At 33.3% G+C, this 21,233-nt stretch overlaps 2 protein-coding genes and 1 pseudogene across 3 annotated transcripts; 1 reads left to right on the forward strand and 2 right to left on the reverse strand.

Annotated features, from left to right (window-relative positions):
- Nucleotides 1,189–5,612, reverse strand: LOC18591800 (myb-like protein X). Of its 2 annotated transcripts, XM_018126264.1 has the most exons (10): nucleotides 5,491–5,612; nucleotides 5,349–5,404; nucleotides 4,610–4,777; nucleotides 4,393–4,484; nucleotides 4,195–4,237; nucleotides 4,022–4,078; nucleotides 3,786–3,839; nucleotides 2,574–2,684; nucleotides 1,628–2,491; nucleotides 1,189–1,525 (listed from the first exon to the last, which is right to left on the reverse strand). In XM_018126264.1, the coding sequence occupies exons 3-10, from the start codon at nucleotides 4,772–4,774 to the stop codon at nucleotides 1,424–1,426; spliced, it is 1,488 nt and encodes a 495-aa protein (XP_017981753.1). In that variant the 5' UTR covers nucleotides 4,775–4,777; nucleotides 5,349–5,404; nucleotides 5,491–5,612; the 3' UTR covers nucleotides 1,189–1,423. The 2 variants fall into 2 exon arrangements, with proteins under 2 accessions (XP_017981753.1, XP_007018215.2); XM_007018153.2 differs by lacking the exon at nucleotides 3,786–3,839 and having other exon boundaries at nucleotides 5,491–5,611.
- Nucleotides 6,063–8,092, forward strand: LOC18591801 (annotated as a pseudogene).
- Nucleotides 9,141–10,782, reverse strand: LOC18591802. The gene has a single exon (XM_018126281.1). The coding sequence runs from the start codon at nucleotides 10,467–10,469 to the stop codon at nucleotides 9,474–9,476; it is 996 nt and encodes a 331-aa protein (XP_017981770.1). The 5' UTR covers nucleotides 10,470–10,782; the 3' UTR covers nucleotides 9,141–9,473.

Raw genomic sequence — 21,233 nt, forward strand, 5'->3', positions numbered from 1 at the left:
ATTTCAAGTGAAGAAGAGGGACTTCTGTAAAAAAGGCATGTGAGAGTGTTGGGTGGACCCCCACCAGATCCTGAACATTGCAGAAAGGTGAGATCAACATCTGATGCCAGCGACCCCGACAACATTGGCAAAGGGATTTCCTACATCTTAAACACTGTGAACATGACATTTCCTCGCTGCAATTGGCATGTTTCTAGGCCCCCGACTCATGTCTTGGCATAGACTGAAAATTCATTGCTACCACCGACTCTAGCAGCTAGCAATTCACAAATGGAGAACAGGCTTTCTTTTTCTACAAAAAGAATAGTAGTTTATATATATATATATATATATATATATATGCATTTGTTAAAGCTTACTGAATACCTGACACATGGAGTACTTTGAGAAGTTCTTTTAAAAAACTATATTTCACATCAAAATATTTTGATTAATCTTTATATAATAAATGAATGAAAATATATTGTTACTGTTAAATAATTAATCTTGCAAACTATGGTGATACTGATAGTAGTAGTAATATCGAAGAGACATGCTGCATTTTGAGTTAATTAAAGCATGGGATTTCACCTAGAAGGAAAAACAACAGAAGATCCTGACTGATGGCAGGCAAATGGTCTAGCGTTCTTCCATATTCCACTGCCAAAGCCCCAAGGCTGTGTGGGACCAACGTCAGAAATGACAGTTTGACACCGTACCGGGAATACACCTCTTTCTTCTGGAAAAGCTGAAGTTCAAAGGTTAACGAAAGAAATGGAAACGAAAAGGGCAAAGCAAGATGTAAAGAGAGATGGGACGTTGGTTCCCATAGGCAGCAAAATGGAAGGTCCTTTAAAGGCAAAGCAGAAACTTGGAGCATTGTTCAAACTTACGGAAGGTCCAAAAAAGCTGCCTCCTTATTTAATTTTATGTGCAAGCAGTGCTCGTTTCGCTTTTTTCAAATTTGGTTGCCTTATAACCCATTTTCGCTTGTCCCTCCGTGCTTCGCTAGGAAAAGAGCAAAGCCGAGGCGCAGGCAAAAGCACAACAGGATGAGAGGGAAGAGTTTGAAAACATGGAGAGAAAAGTGAGAGAAAATGGGATGGAAAGTTCTTAATCTTTGTTCACAGATTGACATGGTAGGCTCTAGTTGCAATTGGGGGTAGCATCCATTTATCCGAATACTACTAATTAAGTTTCAATGAGAACTAAATTAAAACTGTTCTAAGGACTTCTGGTCATTGAATAGTATCACAAAATATTCAAGGATTTCAATGGGGGCAGCTGTAAATCTGCCTTGTGCTTATAGATGAACTAGAGTTTTGTACCATACAGTCGATAGCTCTGTCATTATGACATAAAAAGATTACTGCAACAGTAGCATGCCATCGGACATAATATTTTTGCAACTTGTCATGACAAACTTGGTTAAATCGAGTCCATTCTAATGGAATGGTGAACCAGACGGTGCAATCAAACCAAGACCTTGCATCACTCTCATCCTTCGGGCGCTTGACTTGGGAGATTTTCCTGGTGAAGTTCTCTCCTTGTAAATAAAATTAGATTAGAAAGTAAGTTTTTTTTGCTGGGACCAAAAAAGAAAAAAATACTTGTAGGAAGAATTGGGAAAAGAACTGAGTATACTCACAGAGCTTGGACCATTAGTCTTCTCCTTTGAAAGCTTATCTTGTTTAGGAGTTTGGAATTTTGTGCCATCAGAATCCAAACCATTTGGGTTCACCTTTTTCTGCTCTTCACCTTGCTTAGAAGTTTTGCTCCTTCTTCCTCCCTGAGAATTTGAAACTTCCTCGGCACTTCTATTATTTGACTTCATTTTCTTCTGCTCCCTATCCAGCTTACTGGTTTTTCTATTTGCTGTGCTGCTTGATGACCTGAGTTTTTTGTGTACACTGACTTGCTTGGGACTTTTGCTCTTCACTTCATCTTTGGCACTTTGTTTATCATTTGTAAGTTTCTTCTGTACCCCATCTTCCTTGGGTGCTTTGTTCTTAGCTTTTGCACTGTTGCTTGTGCTCTTTTGCCTGACTGTCTTGTGCATCTTCCCAGCTGGGACTTTTGCTGCCTGAAAAGCTCTTTTCCGAGTTGGCTTGCATTCTTTCTGCTCTCCATCTTGTTTGGAGCTTTGATGTTTTGCGCTTTCCTCCACAATTTGGTTATTTTTCCTCTGTTTCTTCTGCACCCTCTCTGGTTCATTGGCTTTATTCTTAGCTTGTTTATCAGTACTTGGGCTTTTTCGCTTGAGTTTCTGCTGAATCTCATCTTGATCAGAAGTCCTGGTCCTAGCTTTATCCTCAACATTTGATCCATTTTGCCCGGGATTCTTTCTTCTAGAAGGGCTATTTGGTTTGAGTTTCTTCACAAGCCTATCCTTTTTAGAAATTTTCCTATTTACCACATCCTCAGTGCTTGGCTCATTGGATTCAAGTTTCATTTTCACCCCATTTGATTCTCGAACTTTTTTATAAGGTGCCTCACCATCATTCACATCCTTCTGCAGAATAGTGGTATCAAGAGTATCAAACGCACATACAGATAACAAATTTGTCCAGCACTCAGAAAAAACCACTACTCACCAAACGCCTCCTAGCACTATGTCGCATGGTGCCTTTATTGCCCAAAACAGTGCCCATTGAATATTGGCCAAGATCAGCCTTCACTGCTTTTCTTTTCCTAGCAGTTGCAACCTGTATTAAGGTAGCATTTATTGGCAACCAGGCTTACATGTTACAGCCACTTGCCAAATAAGAGAAACTAAATACAGCTTAAAATTACAAGAATGTATGATGACAACTAAACTTAACAGGATTTGAGTCATCCCCCTGATTCCCTTTTACTTAATTTTGATTCAATTTATTCTTGCCTTTAGAAGCATCAGCTCTTTTATTTACTAGTCCAGGATATAGATTTTCATAATATCAAATGTCTATTTGTAGCAAAAAGGAGAAACATAATGGCCAAGATGTTAATTTGATAAACATGAGATTAAAACATCAAGTTACCACGAAAATTGGTAGTGAATATGGCAATCCTACGAATGTAATGTAAGGTCTCAAAAACACAGTTTAGCGTGCATCTTAATAATGCTGATTTCATCATGAGTCTAGACTCTAGAGGTAGTAACTTTATGGAGATTCTACAAGAAAAAGGCCTACTTATCTTCAAGGTATCTAATCTCTTTATATAATTTGGTGGGTGAGAAAGGAGATAGACATCAGTCCTTAGAAGTTGGAAGTTCTAAACAGTTCTTACCGTGTAAGAATTGCACACGTGAAGAACCAGTAGCTAAGTTACATGGGACTGCAAAAAGCACTTATTGAAGTGCACAGAAGTTTTCATTCTTAATCAAGACAATCTCAGTTTTGGCTCCAAAAAGAATTTTTAATACTAAACAGAGGCCAATAAACCAGCTAAGATTAGTTCATAAAACATTCTAAGTTGATTTTAGGAGATTGAATTATAACATTATCCTATGAGGTTCTTAATTTGTAAAAGCTCATAATATCAAAATCAGAAAGTGGAACTGATTTAACACATCAATATTTGGATGTAAATAATTCGACTGTCCATTCAGGTGACAAAAATAAAATCAGGCTTCTAAGGCTCTCTTGTTTGCTTCTGTAGTTTCTTTCAGGATAACCAAGCCAGTCAATTTGTATGCTATCCATCAGATATTAAAAGATCATTGCAATAAACGTTGTTCTATCATATTGTACAATTGCAGCACAATAAAGAATGTATTGGGGAATATGATCTGATTAGGAAAGAGCAAAATAAAGAAGGCTAACCAGTAGAATTAGATCCTTGGCTTTTGGTTTAATAGATTTCTTACGGAAGCAATCCTACAACCATATCCAAAATGATGGGAGAACCATAAAATCACAATCTTTAGGAGTAGTTTACTAACTATGACAGGCACCTCTGCCCTACTAAGAACCAGCTTAAAAATAACCCATAAAAAGAAGAGGGTTTTGATTGGTGAAAGGAAAAAATAAGGCAAGGGAGAGAAGAAGAAACCTATTACCTGCTCCAAAGATTTGTCAAAAATCTCACGGCAACTACCATTATTCTGCTGGAGAACCTGCCAGTATAGAGACAGCATGTCAAGATTATTACTAAAGCAATTGAATGCAATAACTATGCAGTCTAACACACGAGTGGTTGAACCACAAGATGGAACTACAGGATCAAACTTACCATTTTAAACTCAGGATAGTATTTCATAGGGTCTGCATATAAGCTGCAGTGGACATATGACACACTTCAATCCTTGCTCGTTTTTGATGACACAATTTAAATCCTTACAAGTTCTTAAAACTGGTAAAATCCATAACACAGTTTATCTTTCCTTCCTCTAAGAAACACAACAATCAAGCAAGGAAAGAGAGAACTGACTACTCATAGCTCCCATATAGACGCACAAGCACCTCTGCCTCTGATCTATTTCCGGGTTTACTGCTCCCATTAACACTGTTCTCATCAACAACCTGAAACAATATCAAGTTGATAAATAAAATCCACAGAACTGTGTCATTCTGTTGAAAAGGCTAATCAATTTCTAGAAGGCCGCATAAACAAGCTGCAAGACCAACTAACACTGCATTACGCATACCACTGCTGGCCACCACGAGTTTCCATGGAGCTTGACCCATATTAAGCCTCCTAGCGACACCTCCGCTTCCAACTGCAGGGCTGCGGATTCCTCCTCACCATCATTGTTATCATGAATTTCCGTACTTTTACCATTCGAAGCTTGTATTTGTTCTGATCTACACATAATCTGGTTTCAAAAGCCAGTATGTAAACGACATATCATACATGATCAATAGTTTACCATCATCAAAATTTGCCCCCAAAAAGTAAAACCCAAAAATATTCTTTTGATAGATTTCACGTAATGGGTCAAGTAAAACGCAAAAAAAGTCACTGTAATTGATTGTCTTTCCATATACACCACAGTTTCACTTTACATATCCAAATCCAACAGACTTCCAAGAAATGTTGATTCAAAAAGCAAAGGTTACCTCAACAAGGGTTAATAAATGTCATAAATTAACTCTAAGAAGTGATTATATAAGCAAATTTTGACAGACACTGGAAACGGGATTCCATCTTTACCCCTCGTTTGGTTAGCAGGAAAAGAGAAGAAAGTGAAGTGAAAGAGAATTTAAGAATATATCTTTTTCTGTCTTAAACCAAGTAAAAACCAAGATTTCAGCTATTTTTTCCTACATCTTCTCAGTAACCGAAGTTGCATATGCAAAAAAATAGGGAAAAAAAAGGAAAATGATAAAAAAAAAAAACAAAGATAAAGGCAAAAGGAAATGTAAAGATCAAACGGAAGAACTTACAGTTTTGGAAAGAACAAGAATGGAGCTGGTCCAAGAAGAGAAGAGAGCCAGTAGCTCTGATGCAAATGAAATAAATTAAAAAAAATTAATAGCGAGTGAATGGAAAGAGTAATGAGAGAGATTCTCGAAAGAACCCAATCACCTTCTTTGGGTAGTTGCTTGGTCCAAGTGACTTGATGACTCTACAGCCTAGCCTCCATTGCCTTTCTCACTCGAAGCTTCCTTTCAGGTTTTTTCTTTTTAAAAAAAAAAAACCTTTCAGGCAACTTTATTTATGGCAGCTTTATTTATGTCTTTTTTTGGTTGGTGCTCGCAAGGGATTGCGAGTTTTCTATTTTGTAAGGCAGCGTTTGGTTCGCACCATGAAAAAAAATTACATTTCGAAATCTATCTTTAATTTTGAAGACAACGTCATTTAGTTCGTCAGACATATTTAAATTTGGGTATTTAAGGCATAATTTCATACTCACCCACCTCTAAATTATTTTCCATTTTGGGACATTCACTTTTTTACTTTAATACCCTTACTTTAACATCATTGTGGTCCAAATTGCTATTGAAATGTAAGGTAAATTACAACCAAAACCAAATAATTATTATTTTTTATTTAAATGTAATCCATAGCTTTGCCATGAAATTTTATTTTCATTTTCCTCTTTTTATTTTTATATTTTATTTATTGTCACACCGTACCGTTCTGTTCAAGGCAAATATGTGCCCACAGAGCGTAAATCAATTCACAACCGTTGATCTCGAATACCATGCACCGCGGTCCACAGTTCCTCGGAGTACAACGTCATCCCGCAAACAAGAACCCTGCACTTCCCCTTTCACTTAAACTTATGAAAGCCCCTCTCAACATCCTCTCTCCATTCTCAATCCAAACTCCCTGTTTAGTTCTCCTTTTCTGTTTTATTCTCCAGCCATTGTTCCTCTCTTGTTGGCTGGTAACAATTTCATAAAATTTCTCATTTTTAATGGTTTTTTTTTTTCATTCAAGAAATCATATACATAAAAATTTGACAATGATAGATCCATGGTGGTCTTTATTGGGGGCACCAATACCAGCTGTAATAGCAGGGCAAGCCATTCGGATGAAGGAAAGAGAACCGAAGAACAAACTTTAAAGATGGAGAAAGGCGGCGACAAGAGTTCCGACAATAATATCAACACTGACATTTTTGTTTGCGAGAGGGTTTGCACTTCAAAAAGAATGTTGCAGAAAGTTGGTTCGGTGTCCAAAGACCCAACAACCGATAGTTGCGTCACTGTTTGCGGTGTCTCCGAGGTTGATGCCTGTGCCGATGTTTGTGCTAGAACGGTTTGTGTGAATCAGCATCAGGTGCCTAACTGGAATGATAGTTGTCTTAGGAGGTGTCAAAGCGAGTGTCTCAGGCTTTCTAACTCTTCTGTTTGGCCATAGTTTCAGTTTACATTTTGAAATGTTGGATTTTGTTATTCTTTTTTAAAGTGAATTACGATATACCCAATTCTGTATTTTAAAGATCTCAATTGTTTCTTGCTGTAAAAATTCTATCTTTATGCTGCGAAGTTAATGGGGCCATGGGGTTTGATTTTAGCTTCTTTTTCACTTCCTTTTCTTCTTTGTTTCGAGTTGAATGTCAATAAATCATGAAAGGTTAGCGGGATTTTGATGTTGGAGCTGGCATCAACCAGGGTTTTAATTGGTTCTACCTAATTCTTGATGCTTACAGTCAATTCGATACTCCGAACCTTGCCTTTCTCTTTGTTTTTCTTCTGAATCTGCAGCAATATGCGAAGCCTTTGGTGGTCCCGCCTGGCCCCTTTATTTAGTTTGCTGTTGTGTACTACAAAAGGAAGGACCATGTGACTGCAGTTTGGTAGAATAGGCAGTTGAATGTTGACTGCTGAGTTCGATTGAATTTTTATGGATTCGTGAGTGATTTTCTATTAGCTTTGGTGGAAACCGCAATTCAAATTCTCAATGGCGCGCATTTACATCCTCTGGGTCTTTGTTTCGAGTCCTTTTATTCATACTATTTGCCATGTTCCTACAAAATATCAGCTAGATAGGAAGAAATCATCAGACCAACGATGGAGTCTACAGGGTAATCCGTATCTGTTCTTCATCTCGCCCTTGATAGCCTACCATCTGCAAGCCCAAACATCACATCCCAAGGTCATGGAAACTTCTCTCTGTTTAGCTTTCAGATCTCTTCTGCGTTTTAAAGGTCTTAGAGCCTCCCACTGTCGGACCAAATAAGAGAAAACTGAAAAACCTTGAAACCAAGTTCATGTTACACATATATTGCCATTCGATTGTAAGGTTATACAGTTGAAATCTGCGCAGAGGAGGTAAAAGGGGAGAAACTGAAAATAGAGCTAAAATGGTTTCGACTGATACAAGTCCACAGTCATTTGAAACCTGCTTTCACTAGTTCTCTCATACAGAGTTTCACAGCTGTCAGGATGGGTGCAATGACTCTCGAGTTCTTCCTCGAATAGGCATCTTTGTTTCCTCAACAGTCAAATCTGGTACATATGCCTGCAGTTGTGTTGAAGATGTGAGCAAGGACTTGCAATTTATATGACAATACAAACAAATTAAGCAGAAACTGCATCACTTGGTACGTTTGCAGCCTGCAACATGATTTGTAAAAATAAAAATTTTCTACCTCTATTATGCTTTATTTGTCTGTAACAAAGATCTTGAGCTCATGCCATTAACAAATAGCAAGCAAATATCATTCAATGTATTGCTATACGACAAGTACCATTTATCATTTGGGCTACCAAAGAAAATTACCCTCCTCTAGCATCTTTCATCATGCTGATCATCTCCAAAGAGAAAACTGTTTCGCCAAAGATGAATTTGAGGATTATTGAATCACTCTCAGCTAGTTGGTAATTATTGAGCATCATCTGCTTCTTATTTTGTATCACACACTCTCAGAGTAATGACAACAATGTAATACTAGATGAATGTAGAGCTGTAGAAAAAATTATTTACAAACCAAGTGTAATCAAGTCTTATCTTTCCCAACTTTTTGGTTGCTCACCTAGTTTTGTCTATTGCCAAGATTTCTTCTCAGCAATCAGCAATATGCTTCAATAAGATTCAGAGATTTAGATCAATTTTAAAAGTGCATGATCAACAATTGAGGCAAACATACCTGATCGAATCAGAAACAAGACTGACTGGCTTGGGATCAATCTCTCATTGCTAGGTCAAGGCATTGCAAAATGCTTTGATAATTAACAAACCCAAAATATAAAGAACATTGCAATTTGATTGCATAATCTGAGGAGCAGAACTTAAAGGGACTTAGTAGCAAAAGGAATAAAGTCAACTAAAACAACCAAACCTAAAGGCCCAAAAAGAAACTACATGGTTACCTGCATGTGGAATTTACAGTGTGATTTTTACCTACTATCCTTTCTCTGCCCATCAACTAAGCAATACTTGGACCACAAGGTCCACAGCACAGGGGAAACTCCATGGCTCAAGTATACAACCACCAATATCACCGTTACTATCCATTTGCAGTTAAGAGTCATATGAAGCATGGAAGATGCACCTTTCTAACAATATAACTTGATCCATGAATATGAGAAACATACACAAACAACCAATACTGTTGCAGACAACAAGAATTATGGTAAAGTCGTGCTCAAATATTTCCTATTTCACAATTGCAGGAAAAAGTTGCGGTCAACATCAGTGATATTTAACCAATTTTTTCCTACAAGACATACGAAGATGAAAAGATCACCCTAGTCCAAGAAACTAAGGACTAGAAAACGCACAGATTCAATCAAACACCAAAAACAGAAGTTGCTCATCGATACTGAAAGAACTTGCTGACATGACATTGCTGCATATACCATTATGTTACATAATCACCTATTTGGCAGTCAGTACACGAAAACAATCTACAATCTACAAACAGAAAAAATAATTAACAACGACTAGGCCGATACCTACACATTCCCCCAACAAAGCAGAGGCACAGCCTCAGCCTTAGCTTTCTTTCTCCATTCATCACAATCTTTTCCGTCTCCGCCTCCAAAACTCCTGCATTACGTTGAGGTTCCTTCTCACCAGAGCGACCAAAAAAACCATATTGCATTACCAATCAACCCTCACAGAGGATTCTTCCTCGGCCTCCCTCTCTTCCTTGGGGCCAACTCGGACACATTCCCAACCACATTATTCCTACTTTCGACCACCTTCTTCGCGGTCGTTGTAGCAGCAGCGGCGGAGGCGGCCGGTGTTGCCGCAGCTGGCACACTACCTCCATTTCTCTCGCTTGCCTGCTGCCCTTCCGGAAATATAGGAGGCATCCAATTAGGGAACCCGGTTGCCGCTTTTCCTCCTCCACCCTCCTGACTCCCATCCACAAATCCTAACGGAAAAAACGCCCAGCAACAATAATACGCTTCTTTTCCTGGAACCAACGGTGGCAAAGTCGGAATCAAAATCGCATGAAAAGCTCGCTGACAATTCTGGCACCTTAAACAACAACCTTCGTAAACCCTAGGATACTCAAACAACCTATAACAGTAGGGGCATGCTGTCCAAAATGTCGATAATCTTAACCTTTGATTCTCATTCTGCGTCTTCGAATTCGGCGAGTGGCGTTGCACGCGCTCCTGATTTTGCCCTCTTCTGGTGACCGGTAATTTCCCGGCATGATTGGAACGATCTCCGGCGCTGCTTAAATCAATCCTCGTAAACAAGCTCAATTCTTTATCGTAAAGGGATTTTTTTGAGGTGTTAGATAAAACGGCCCATGCATCGGCTACGAGCTTAAACGCCTGATCGGCGTAAGGGAACTTGTTCTTGTCGGGGTGGAGGAGGAGAGCTAGGCGACGATACTGTTTCTTGATGAGATCGTTGTCTTCGGATCGGCGATCAATTTGTAAGATGGAGTACCAGTCATGGTGGTTGTTTATTCTTTTATCAGCCGCGAGAAGGACGTCGGTGACGGCTAGGATCTGATCTGAGCCGTCCAAGAGGGGCTCGGTTTCTTGGGCTAAGATTGCGAACTCTCTTGAGCCGTTGTAATCGCAGTTTTGGAGCAGCTTCTCGGCGATTCCTAGTAGGCGAACGGCTTCAGCTCTGTTGGCGTTCTCCATTTTCAAAGGGGTGACGGGTAAGGGTCTGTTTGGTGGGTGAGAAAACGATGGGATGTTCGATTTTGCTGGTCATTATTTGACAGTTTGTTTACGTTAGCATTTAGGAGATTGGATGGACGGAATGGGTGTCCACCTTCTCTCTAAATTACACAGAATTTTAAGTTTATGGAAGGGGTAGGGTGGGTGTTTTTAGGCTTTTCACTACGAATCATAGATTTTCAGACAAGAATATGGAGGAAAAACTTAGGTACTTGCATCATGGTATGTCTTCGATCTTTGAACTTCCGTTGTGATTTTTGTTAAGTGACACTGTTTCCCCCCTTGAGTTCCGTCACAAATGTTTTAGTTTTATTTGAATTTTAATTTTGGTATGGACGGTTTATTTGAAATGTTACTAATTGCTCATAGGAAGTTATTAAGCAACTAATAAATTATAAAACTGTTCACAGGTGTCTATAAATATTTATTAAAATGATATTTATAAAAATTAATATTTTATGATTAATGTATTATCTCTTATTTCTATGTTCGTATATCTATCATCAAATCTTTTAATTCAAATACTTTCTTTCTTAAAATTGAACCTTTGATTAAAATAAATAAGCTAATTAATCTAAATGTGTTCATGTAAATTAATCTCTTATTTTAAAATTATTTTTCTAATTTAAGTATCCTATATTCCGTTATGAAGTAAATTCGAACAATGTTCTTAATACTCGATTCTAGTTCAAATAGATTTCGAGTGCCATTTTTATAATATTCTAAACTTGAATCTGATTATATATATTATATATATCATGTTTTAAAAATTTATAATTTGTCAAATTCAAACTTTTAACCTCCTTACCTTAAATACAACATTTATCATTATAAACAACTTATTTTTTATAAACTAATACATGTAAAATTATTATTTTTATATAATTTTTAGTTATTTAAATGATTGTTTGAATTATTTAATTAAGATTTAATAGTTTCAGACAATTAATGGATAGTGTCAATATATTAAGTTTCGGATAATGTTTTGTAATTTTATTTAAATTTTAATAAAATTTAATACCTTCTTAATTAAACAAATTTAAAAATAAAAATATTTAAAAACCGGATACCTCTTCATTTCCCTTTTTATATCAAAATGGTTAACAAAGGAAACAACTAGCAATCACAAGATAAGATTCATCCTTCTTTCACAAGATAATATTCACACTGGCCTCCCTCGGATTTTTTTTTTTTTTTAAACTACGGTATTATTTTCATTGTTACCATTCCATCCTTACATAGGTCCATGGCCCACGGGCCAGACAACCTGTCCAGGCCTACAAGTACATAGTGCTGTATTTTGGATAGGCTTTAACACTTATAAACCCTTTCGGCCCAGGCTCAGATATAAACCCTCCGGCATTTTCCTTTTTCAAGACTGGGACAGGTTGGGACATATGATGAAGTTGGGCTTGACCCCGACTCATAAACACAGTTAGCCATCCTCCCTCCACCTTCACCCATGAAAGCAATCTATCTTTTGTTTTATATTATTATTATTTTAAATCTATTCTGCCTAGCTCTAATCACTAGGAAAAAATATAGTTTTGGTGCATGGCTCAAGTGATAACTAATCTCATAAATTACAAATAAAACTATAAAATATGATTTTTTTTCAATTATGTTATTGCCTTTCTCGTACAAAATCATTCTTATTTTTTCTCCTTTTCTTTATATATTATAAAATTCAAATTATATGTTTTTTATTTTTACTTTTCATGTTTTTTTACTTTGTGAGTTTATGTAAGAGGTTTGAGTTACGTAAAATATATTTTTTTAATTTTTTAAAAATAATTATTTTATTTAATAATTAATATAAATAAATAATAATAAAATGATCTCACATATCATATTCAAATTTATCTTAATTCTTAAATTTTTTTACACCTCTTTCTTTCTTTTTCTCTCCTCCTTTATCTTTTTATTTTTACATTATTATTTTATATCTAACTCACCACTAAAACACCTTTATTTTTTTAAAATGATATATGAGCTTGTGAGTTTGGAACAAAATGAATGATTGAGTTTTTTGTAAATAATTTAGTTATTTACATTGAGAAAGAAATTATTAGCATTAAGTAAAGAGTTAATAATTGATGAATTTAAATCTATGAAAGCACAAATAAAAATTGTCTAATTCTACCCCTGATGAGAAAACTCAATTTTCGGTTTTAAAAATAATCGTTGTCTCATATCTTATAAAGACACACTTTTGAATATTAAAAATTTTAGAAGTTAATATAAAAAATCTCAAATACAAATCTTAGAAAAGGTGTTGCAAGGTTTGTTGATGGAACGTAGTACCCATTCTCATTGTATATATGAACATTTGAAAAATTGAAAGCAATGTTTGGATAAGGTGAAAATTGTTGATACAAATGGGGTTTAAATGAAATTCAAAGAACCAGCGAAATTAATTTTAAAGCGAGTCTTTCAATAAACATTATTTTTAAGATTTATTTCACCTTACCACTTGGTATTCAAAAAGAAAATAATGCAAATAACCTTAAAAATATAATGAAATCAACATTTAACTTCGTTTTTACACTTTATGATAATAAACTGTTAGATACACTCAAATTTTTGTAAAGTTGTTTGACCTTAAAATTTACTTTTTGCAATAAGTAAATTATAGGAATTTAGATTCTTTTAATAGATGATGAGAACTTAAGTGTTTATGTTTAATTTTAGAATATAACACTTCTATCTATTTTAATTTTTCTACACTTATCTTATTTGTTTTGGTGCGTCAAAATGGTTAGTAAAAAGCCCTTTATATGAGTTTACAAATGTCTTTTTTCTAAGCACACAACCATTTCATTAGAACACCTATTTGTTTAAAAAACATCTTTACATTTTGCAAAACACAACATTTGGATAAAAATATTGTTTCAATAATCACTTTATGAAAAAACAACTATTAATTATATAAAATATAATTTTTGAGCTATAATTTGAAATAATTTTTATATTTAAATTTTTAAGTAGTGGTGTTTTTTTAATTTATCTTATAACATTTGGATATCATTTTATCAAAAAATATAACTATTCATATAAAAAATGTACCTACAATTCAATAATCATATTATATCACTTTATGTAACATAACTTTTGAATTAAGATAAATTTTTATTATATCACATAACATTTAATTTTAAAAATATACCAATAACCTCCAAAGAAAAGGGTACCCCGTGAAAGGGCACTACTCAAAAACTAGCAAGAAAAGGTTACCCCATGAAAGGGCACTACTCAAAAACTTGGGTACAACGAGGATGCCATATTTATCCAATTAAAGGAGGAAGCTGTCTGCCCACTTCTACTCGTTTCCCCTTTTGTTTTGGTCGCGAGAAATGCTTTCACCAAGCAAACAAAACCTGCGAGCTCAACCAATGGCCGGGTCCCCCTCACCGACATGATTAAAGTAGGCTCAAATTCAACTTCTAACCCGTGTTCTGACCAGCTATCCCAGGAAGAGAAAAATGCTGCTGGGGCCTGGGGCCTGGGGCCAGTTGGTGGTGGGCTCGTCCTCTTTTCGGATCTGTGGTTAAGGTTTTGCTTGGGTCAGCTCTTGAGAGGTTCGGTCTATTTTAGACCAAGGTGAAAGCCCATTTTTACGGGATTACTGACAAGATCGTGGGTCATTAAGTCACCATTTCCACAAACACTTGTTAATTGAAAAGATTGAAAACTTGTCCTTTTATTGGGTATTGAATCCCTTCGAGGACGGTTACACCTTATCTCTAAAGTAAAAAAATTAAGTTCGTTTCTCTGGTTTAAATGGGAGAGAGATAAAAGGAAAGAAGGGTTATGCAGCACAAAAGTATGAGATTTTTGTTCTATACTTAATAATTTGTACCATAGCATTAAACTTCGTGTTGATCATCTTTGAATTTTGGGTTTTCCCAGTAATGAAGAGCAAATGCCCTTGAGTTTAGGCAAACAGAAGATCCCATCATCCCAAGGAACTCAATAACTATCATCAAGAAACCATCTCAAATTCTCAATGGGGTTATGGCTTTATGCACAAGTCTTTGTAGTTTTTGGACAGTGACATGTGCATATGAGTTTCTCTTCTTCTCTTTCAAAAATGTTAAAGAAAGGTGACAAAAATAATTTTAATAATTCCAGCTTTGCAATTGGTAAAGAGAGAAGTAATAGGGGAAACAATGTTGGGGGCATGGCCTGGGTGGTGATTAGGACAAGACCAAGTATAATTTTTGTGAATTGATGATTGGACCATTATTCTTGGATATATCATGTGCTGCTAATTAGTAGTAATTAAGTTTTCTCAGCTAAAACAACAGCTTCTTCCTAGTTTTCATAGGCTTTTGTTCCAATTAATTATTAGCATCCGAATTGGGTGATATAATTGGACTGTCCTCGGAAAAAATGCCTTGGAAATAAAAAAAATGTTAAGTTAATTTATTATGACAATTTGCAGGTTACGCGTGCATTCGGATGGGTGACGGGTGGCCCTTTTAGTGACAGAAATGGTCAGCTTGGGATTAAGAGTAATGTGGGATTGAATCTAAAGGAAGTTTATGGATTCCCTTGTTCATTTTCCTTGCATTATTAATGTTAACGCAACTGTACTTGGACATGGGTTTTGAAAACTAAGTTAGAAAAATGAAGTAAAAGGCAACCTAGGAGTTAAAAAACTAGTAGAAAGGTAACTAGTTCATTCCCATCAGGAATGCCTTGATCTACTCGAAGATCGACTTTGCTTCTTATTTTATGCTTATAACCAAGCACCATAGTGCATTGGGCATTCCTTTTATAGATTCTGCTTTCTAGATGGAACGATGGAAACTATCTTCAAGGGGCTGCTTTGTTCTTACAAAGTTAAACATGGATAATTTTGAGATACGTTAACTTACAATCTATAGCTTAAATTTAAAAATTCTACTTGTCATATATTTTAATCACTTAAATCAAGTTAAAGTAATGTTAAACAATGTTTATAGCTGATATTTATCAAAAAAATATATATATTGTAATGGATATATTTCGGCATAATATTTTGAAAAATTTTTAAATTATTTAAGAAGATTTAAATAAATTTTGATTTTTTTATTATATTTAATTAGTTTTTATATTTTTATTTTGTATCGAATAAACTTTTATAATTGATGTTTAGGTGCCGTCCCTTTGTAATGAAGGCCATGGCTCCTCAAAATTTTTGAAAATTTTTATATATTATATATTTTTAACAAATTTTAAAATAATTTTTTATTAAATAATTAAAAAATAATAAAATAATTTTACAAGTCTCATTCAATTTTACTCGAATTTTTAATTTTTTTTTAATATTTTAAGTTTCTCCACCTATCTTTCTTTTTTTTTCTTTTTTTGTCATTGTATTATGAAATTATAAAGAGGTTAAGTTTTTTACTTAATTTTTTTATTTAAATAATTATTATTTTTATTTTTTTTTCAATTATATTCTATTTGCTCATATGTTTTAAGTTCCTATAAATTTTCTTTTGTAAATTTTTACAAATCATCAATCATATTTTTTTATTTTTTGTTATATAGGTTATAACTTTTACTTGTCATGTTTTTTTTTATGTGGATTTTATTTTTAATGATTTTAATTTTTAAAAACTAAAAAATTATTATATATGTAATTTTTAAATATACGTTCTAACGTTACATTATTGGTTATTGTTTAAAATTTCACTAATATATTAATTTTTATTAATCCTAATTATATAAGAAAAAATTAGCTTGAGTATATATTTTTAATGTACTTTACGTTTTATATTTAGTTGAAATAAAATTATCTTAAGTATAAGTTAAAATTATTAATTTTGTATATCGTATTTAACTATTTATATTTTATGCATGCTACGTTAATATCACATTATATAAATGACAAATAGTATTTTAATTAATAACAATTAATCAATCGCTAATCATAAAGATCTATTTAATAAAAAATAAAAGTGTAAGAACTTAATTAAACATAATGAAATAATAAAAATTTATTTAAAATTTTAAAATAATTTAAAATTTTATTTTTTATTTATTATATCATATATTTTAAAATTTGATGAAAATATTTTGAAAAAAAAAATACCAACTTTAACTGGTATCTATACATTCCGAAATTGTACACTTTCATGATATAAAAAATAATGTAGAATTTCCTCTCCTTAATAAATACTAGTAAAGAAGGAAAACGATTGATTGAACAAGATAAATTGATTATGGGAAAGAAGTCATTCGAAGAAACTGAAAGGTAAGGATGTGAAATAACAGTGTTAATAAGTTCAGAAAAGAGCACAACTTCATTGTGAATTGACGTCATCTTTATTCTTCTTCGGGCATGGACCCCCCCATTTCTATCCATCAACTGTCATAAAAAACTTCCAGACAGGGCGTTCAGAAATTTAAAACATACAACATCAACCTCATTTTAATTATTTTGTACCCTTCTTGTAGCACTTTTCTCAGAGCATCTTTAATTTTGGGGAAATTTACGCTCGGGTGTAATGAAATGCAAGCAAATTAATGATAGGTGATCTTATCTAAAATTAATACATTTTGGTGTAATGTATGTAATTATTCTATTTCAAATGTATACCCTTGCTCGCTCCTGGTTTTAACTAAGGAACAAAATCAAATTTAACTCAAAATGAATTGTACATAATAATTGAGTAACATGTACATCACCTTATAGTAAATGTACATAATATTATAATAATTGTGATCTCTCTTACCCTTGATCTTGTTTTTTTTTTTTCTCATCTAAAACTATACCTAAAGTTATGATGATTAAAGCATGTATGAATTATTTTATGAAACGTGTACATAATAGCTAAATCACTTATATATTTAATTAAAATACTATAGTAATATGTATATTAACTTATAACGATTAAAACATTAAAAAAATCACATATTTTGTACATAATTGATGCTAAACTGACATGCATATTTTATTATAATACTAGTACATACATTTAAATTATAATATTAAAACATCTATAAAATTATCATGTACATTATAACTAAATGAAATTTACATCTTATTTTAAAAATACATAAACATACTTATCATTATATATAATCAATAGTAATTAAAAAAATCTAAAAAATTCGTTCTTATCTACAATAATCAAAAGACATTTACAATCTATTATAATTAATAGATATAGTTTATTATATCAACATGTACATTACATTGAAACAACTAGTACTTATTCTTCTTGAAGGGTACTTTTGATAATTCAATTAATTTTTTGTTACACTTATTGTCATCATTACACCATTCAATAATTTTTTTCAAAGAAATCACAGGACAGTAATTTGTTTAAATTTCATAACACCCAATTATAATTTTTTCCTAAAAAAATTTTTGAAGGAAGAAAAGCAATTTTGGAATAGAAGGGACTGTGCAAATTCTTTTTCTTCCTTCCTTTAGCCATCATACAAAAGTAAAACCTGGTTAAGGCAGGCAGGCAGGCAGTGCAGATGACCTGCAAAAGAAAAAAAAAAAAAAAAAGCGGCCATTCAGTCATCTTCCACTTTTTGGTAAAGAAAAGAAAGGAAAGAGTTTGTATGTGAAAGTAAAAAGTGGAGAAATGAAGAAAAAAGCTAACTTCTTGGGAACACTTACCCACAGAAATTTTTACACATTTTAAGGTTAGGGCTTGTGTTAGGGTAATCTGATCATTTGAATATGTGATGGGAGAAAGGTAAAGCAAACTTAACCTTTGGACAAAGAAGGAGCTTGGACAGTAAATATTTTTTATCTTCTACATTATAAAACAAGTAGGAAAATCAAAGCAAACCCTTCTCTATTGTTCCCTCTAGAGCTAATTTTGTAGCTTTTGAAAAGGTTGCTCTAACCCCTTCTCTACCGAACAAGTGGGGTTTGCGATTGCTATTGGCAAGGGTTTGAGACAACTAGCTAGCTAGCTAGCTACCTTCCGAGCATTAATTGTCAATTGCAAATGGAATGTGATATGTTTATTTAACTCCTAATTTTCAATACATCAAAATTCTAGCACATCTTTTATTATACCGTAACTAATAAGATGCTGCTTTTTTTTTTTTAGGAGTTAATAATCGATTTAATTACTTAATCACCTATATTATAATGGTCTTAATTTTGTATCTAGGATGAAATTATTACTTGTTTTATTTTAAAAGAGAGGGAATTGAAAAAGCAATCCACAAAAAATTATATCAATTTAAATGAGTATAAAACCAATTTCTAACCCCCCCCCCCCCCATTTTATGTGTTTGTATTAAGAAATGAAAGCTAAATTAATTTGCATTTTTCCATGTCAAACGCAACAAATAGAATTAGATGCTCTTTCCCATTTTTAACTGCAAAAGAAGCTAATTATATTTCTTAATTATAAAAAAGAAACATATTTTGTTTTGATACAAGGGGTTAAATAACTTATCATCTTTAATCTTTATATGGCATTAATACTTATTAAGTAGAGGATTAGGATGTTTAGTCCTCGAGAATCCCACGTCAATATGTACTCTTTATCCTTGCAGATATTTTATGTACAAATTTATTTCTAAGAATAGAGAAATTTCATAGTAATACAAAGTACAACTTGGAAGCGTTTGTTTAGTTATTTATTGGGCATTATATTATATTTGTTTTGCACGTGAGCTTTCAGAGTTTCCATGGGGTCCGTCGACTTCAGTTGTTGGCCTTTTTCTCGTGCTCCGATGGCGCGTGTCCGTAACGCAACGGGAGTGGAGAAAGCTTTCTCCAAGTTTAAACAAAGACGCCTTTACCACTTACCAAAATATTCAATTCTGGGCAAAGAGGAAAATAAAGTTTTCCAATAAACAAAATGCAATTCTCAAAGGTTCGAACAAGTCTCCCTTTTTGGGACCACAGAATTTTCGAAAAAACAAAAGAAACTCAACAAAGAAAATTTCCCTTCAATTTTTGTCATTTGATTTGACTTTGATTCATGATTTTTCTCAATATAAAAAGATTCCGTAATAAAATAATGAAAGATACGAAAAATTGAGTTTGAAAATGAAAATTATAAAAAAAAAAAGATTTCACGAGCAATGAATTTTTCGAAAGAAAAAATTTACTATAATAAAGAACCATAACAAAGTATATACATATCTAATTAATATTTAACACATATTCAACATGCATAGAACTATTTGTTTTATATATGAGTAATAATTAATAATTAATAATTTATTTTTTATTAATAATACAAAAAACTTTAATTATAACTATATTACTTTTTTAATTATATAAAGTCATTTACAAAAAGGTGATCATTTACTACTATTATTTAAAAATTTATTATGCATTTATTTATTTAAAAACGTACTTTATGTTTACTAAAAGTGGACAATTTTACTTTTATATGAAATTTAGATTAGATTAGTACTCTGTCTTAACACACAAATTGCTTCTTTTAATAAAATATAATATATATTTTTTATTGTGTTGACGTATTTTTTAAATAAATGGTCAAAAAGAGACAACGATTAAATAAAATTTAATTAGTTTCCATTCTATCTACAAACATTGTACGTAAAGCACCACTTGAAAATTGTACTAATTAATAAATTATTTAGTCTATCATTAAAGACGAAAAAAGGAAAAACACAACTACAATCTCCCTCCACCGAACACTTATCCATTGCTTGCAACAACTTAAAAACGAAGCCAACTGATTAAAGAAAATTAATTGAATCTGTACCAAAGACAATAAATAAATAAATAAAAATGAATGAATTCAGATAAATATATATATATATATATGCAAAGTACAAAAGTAACCTGCAAATCAATGTTCATTCACATGGAGCCTAAACGTCTCTCGCAATGGATCATTATTCGTTGGTGAAGATACGTTTTTCCGTAAGGCAGGGGGCGGGGCCTAACCAGTACCCAGCAAACGACTGAGCAACCAATTCATGCATCCTCTTCGCAGTGCATTGCACATGCTACGTCTCTATCTTTTTCCCTGTCTTCTTGAACCCTATTAGGCTCAGGCATCCAAGATGTAATATTTCCTTGCAAAAGAAAGAATGATTTCATTTGTCGTCTCAACAGCTATTTGCCTTGATATTATTACAGCACGACTAGGGGAATCCCTTTTCTAATTTGAAAACTTTGCCCTGCAAAAACATTCCAATATTCCATCCCATTATTATATATATTTATATTTGAGCCATTTTTTTAATTTACTTTTTCACTACTAACCAAATTCTCAGCTTATATTCTTATCTACTTCAGTAAATTTTAAAAGTTTAAAACAAAGAAAGGAATTCGATACAGATTGAACCCAAGGTAACATTCAATCAATGAATGTTGTTCAGTAATTAGCACGATAATAAATGTGAGTGTGGCTCGATTTAAAATTTCATATTCGATTTTCATTTTTCGAAAAACGGTAAATAAATATAGAGTTGGATCAAGTTTTTACTTTGGCACATAAAAGCTACTGATGTAGCTGTACATGCACAGAAACTGAAACCCCAAGAATGGTAAAAACATTGTTCTTATGGGTTGTGGCACTTTGTTTTTTACTTGGTTTCCGGTTAAAAAGAGGAATTCTTAATTAGGAGCGGGTGCAGGTACTGAAAGATAAGGCTACCTGTTAGACAACTGGGGTCGTAAATGTGCGTGTGCATGTTACAAGCCAAAACATGTACATTTGTTAACCCAACCACTAATATTTACATATAGTCGTAGGGTTACTTTTTTATTTGTCT

This window comes from Theobroma cacao, chromosome 8, assembly GCF_000208745.1.
Source record: "Theobroma cacao cultivar B97-61/B2 chromosome 8, Criollo_cocoa_genome_V2, whole genome shotgun sequence".
Lineage (NCBI taxonomy): Eukaryota > Viridiplantae > Streptophyta > Magnoliopsida > Malvales > Malvaceae > Theobroma > Theobroma cacao.

Excerpts from the sequence above, each read along its gene's own strand:
- LOC18591800 (XM_018126264.1), bottom strand. The coding sequence starts at position 4,774 with ATGTGTAGATCAGAACAAATACAAGCTTCGAATGGTAAAAGTACGGAA. Across the intron at positions 4,079-4,194 it reads ACTATCCTGAGTTTAAAATG|GTTCTCCAGCAGAATAATGG; the intron begins GTAAGTTTGATC and ends CTATACTGGCAG. Across the intron at positions 1,526-1,627 it reads AGACTAATGGTCCAAGCTCT|GAGAGAACTTCACCAGGAAA; the intron begins GTGAGTATACTC and ends TTTATTTACAAG.
- LOC18591802 (XM_018126281.1), bottom strand. The coding sequence starts at position 10,469 with ATGGAGAACGCCAACAGAGCTGAAGCCGTTCGCCTACTAGGAATCGCC.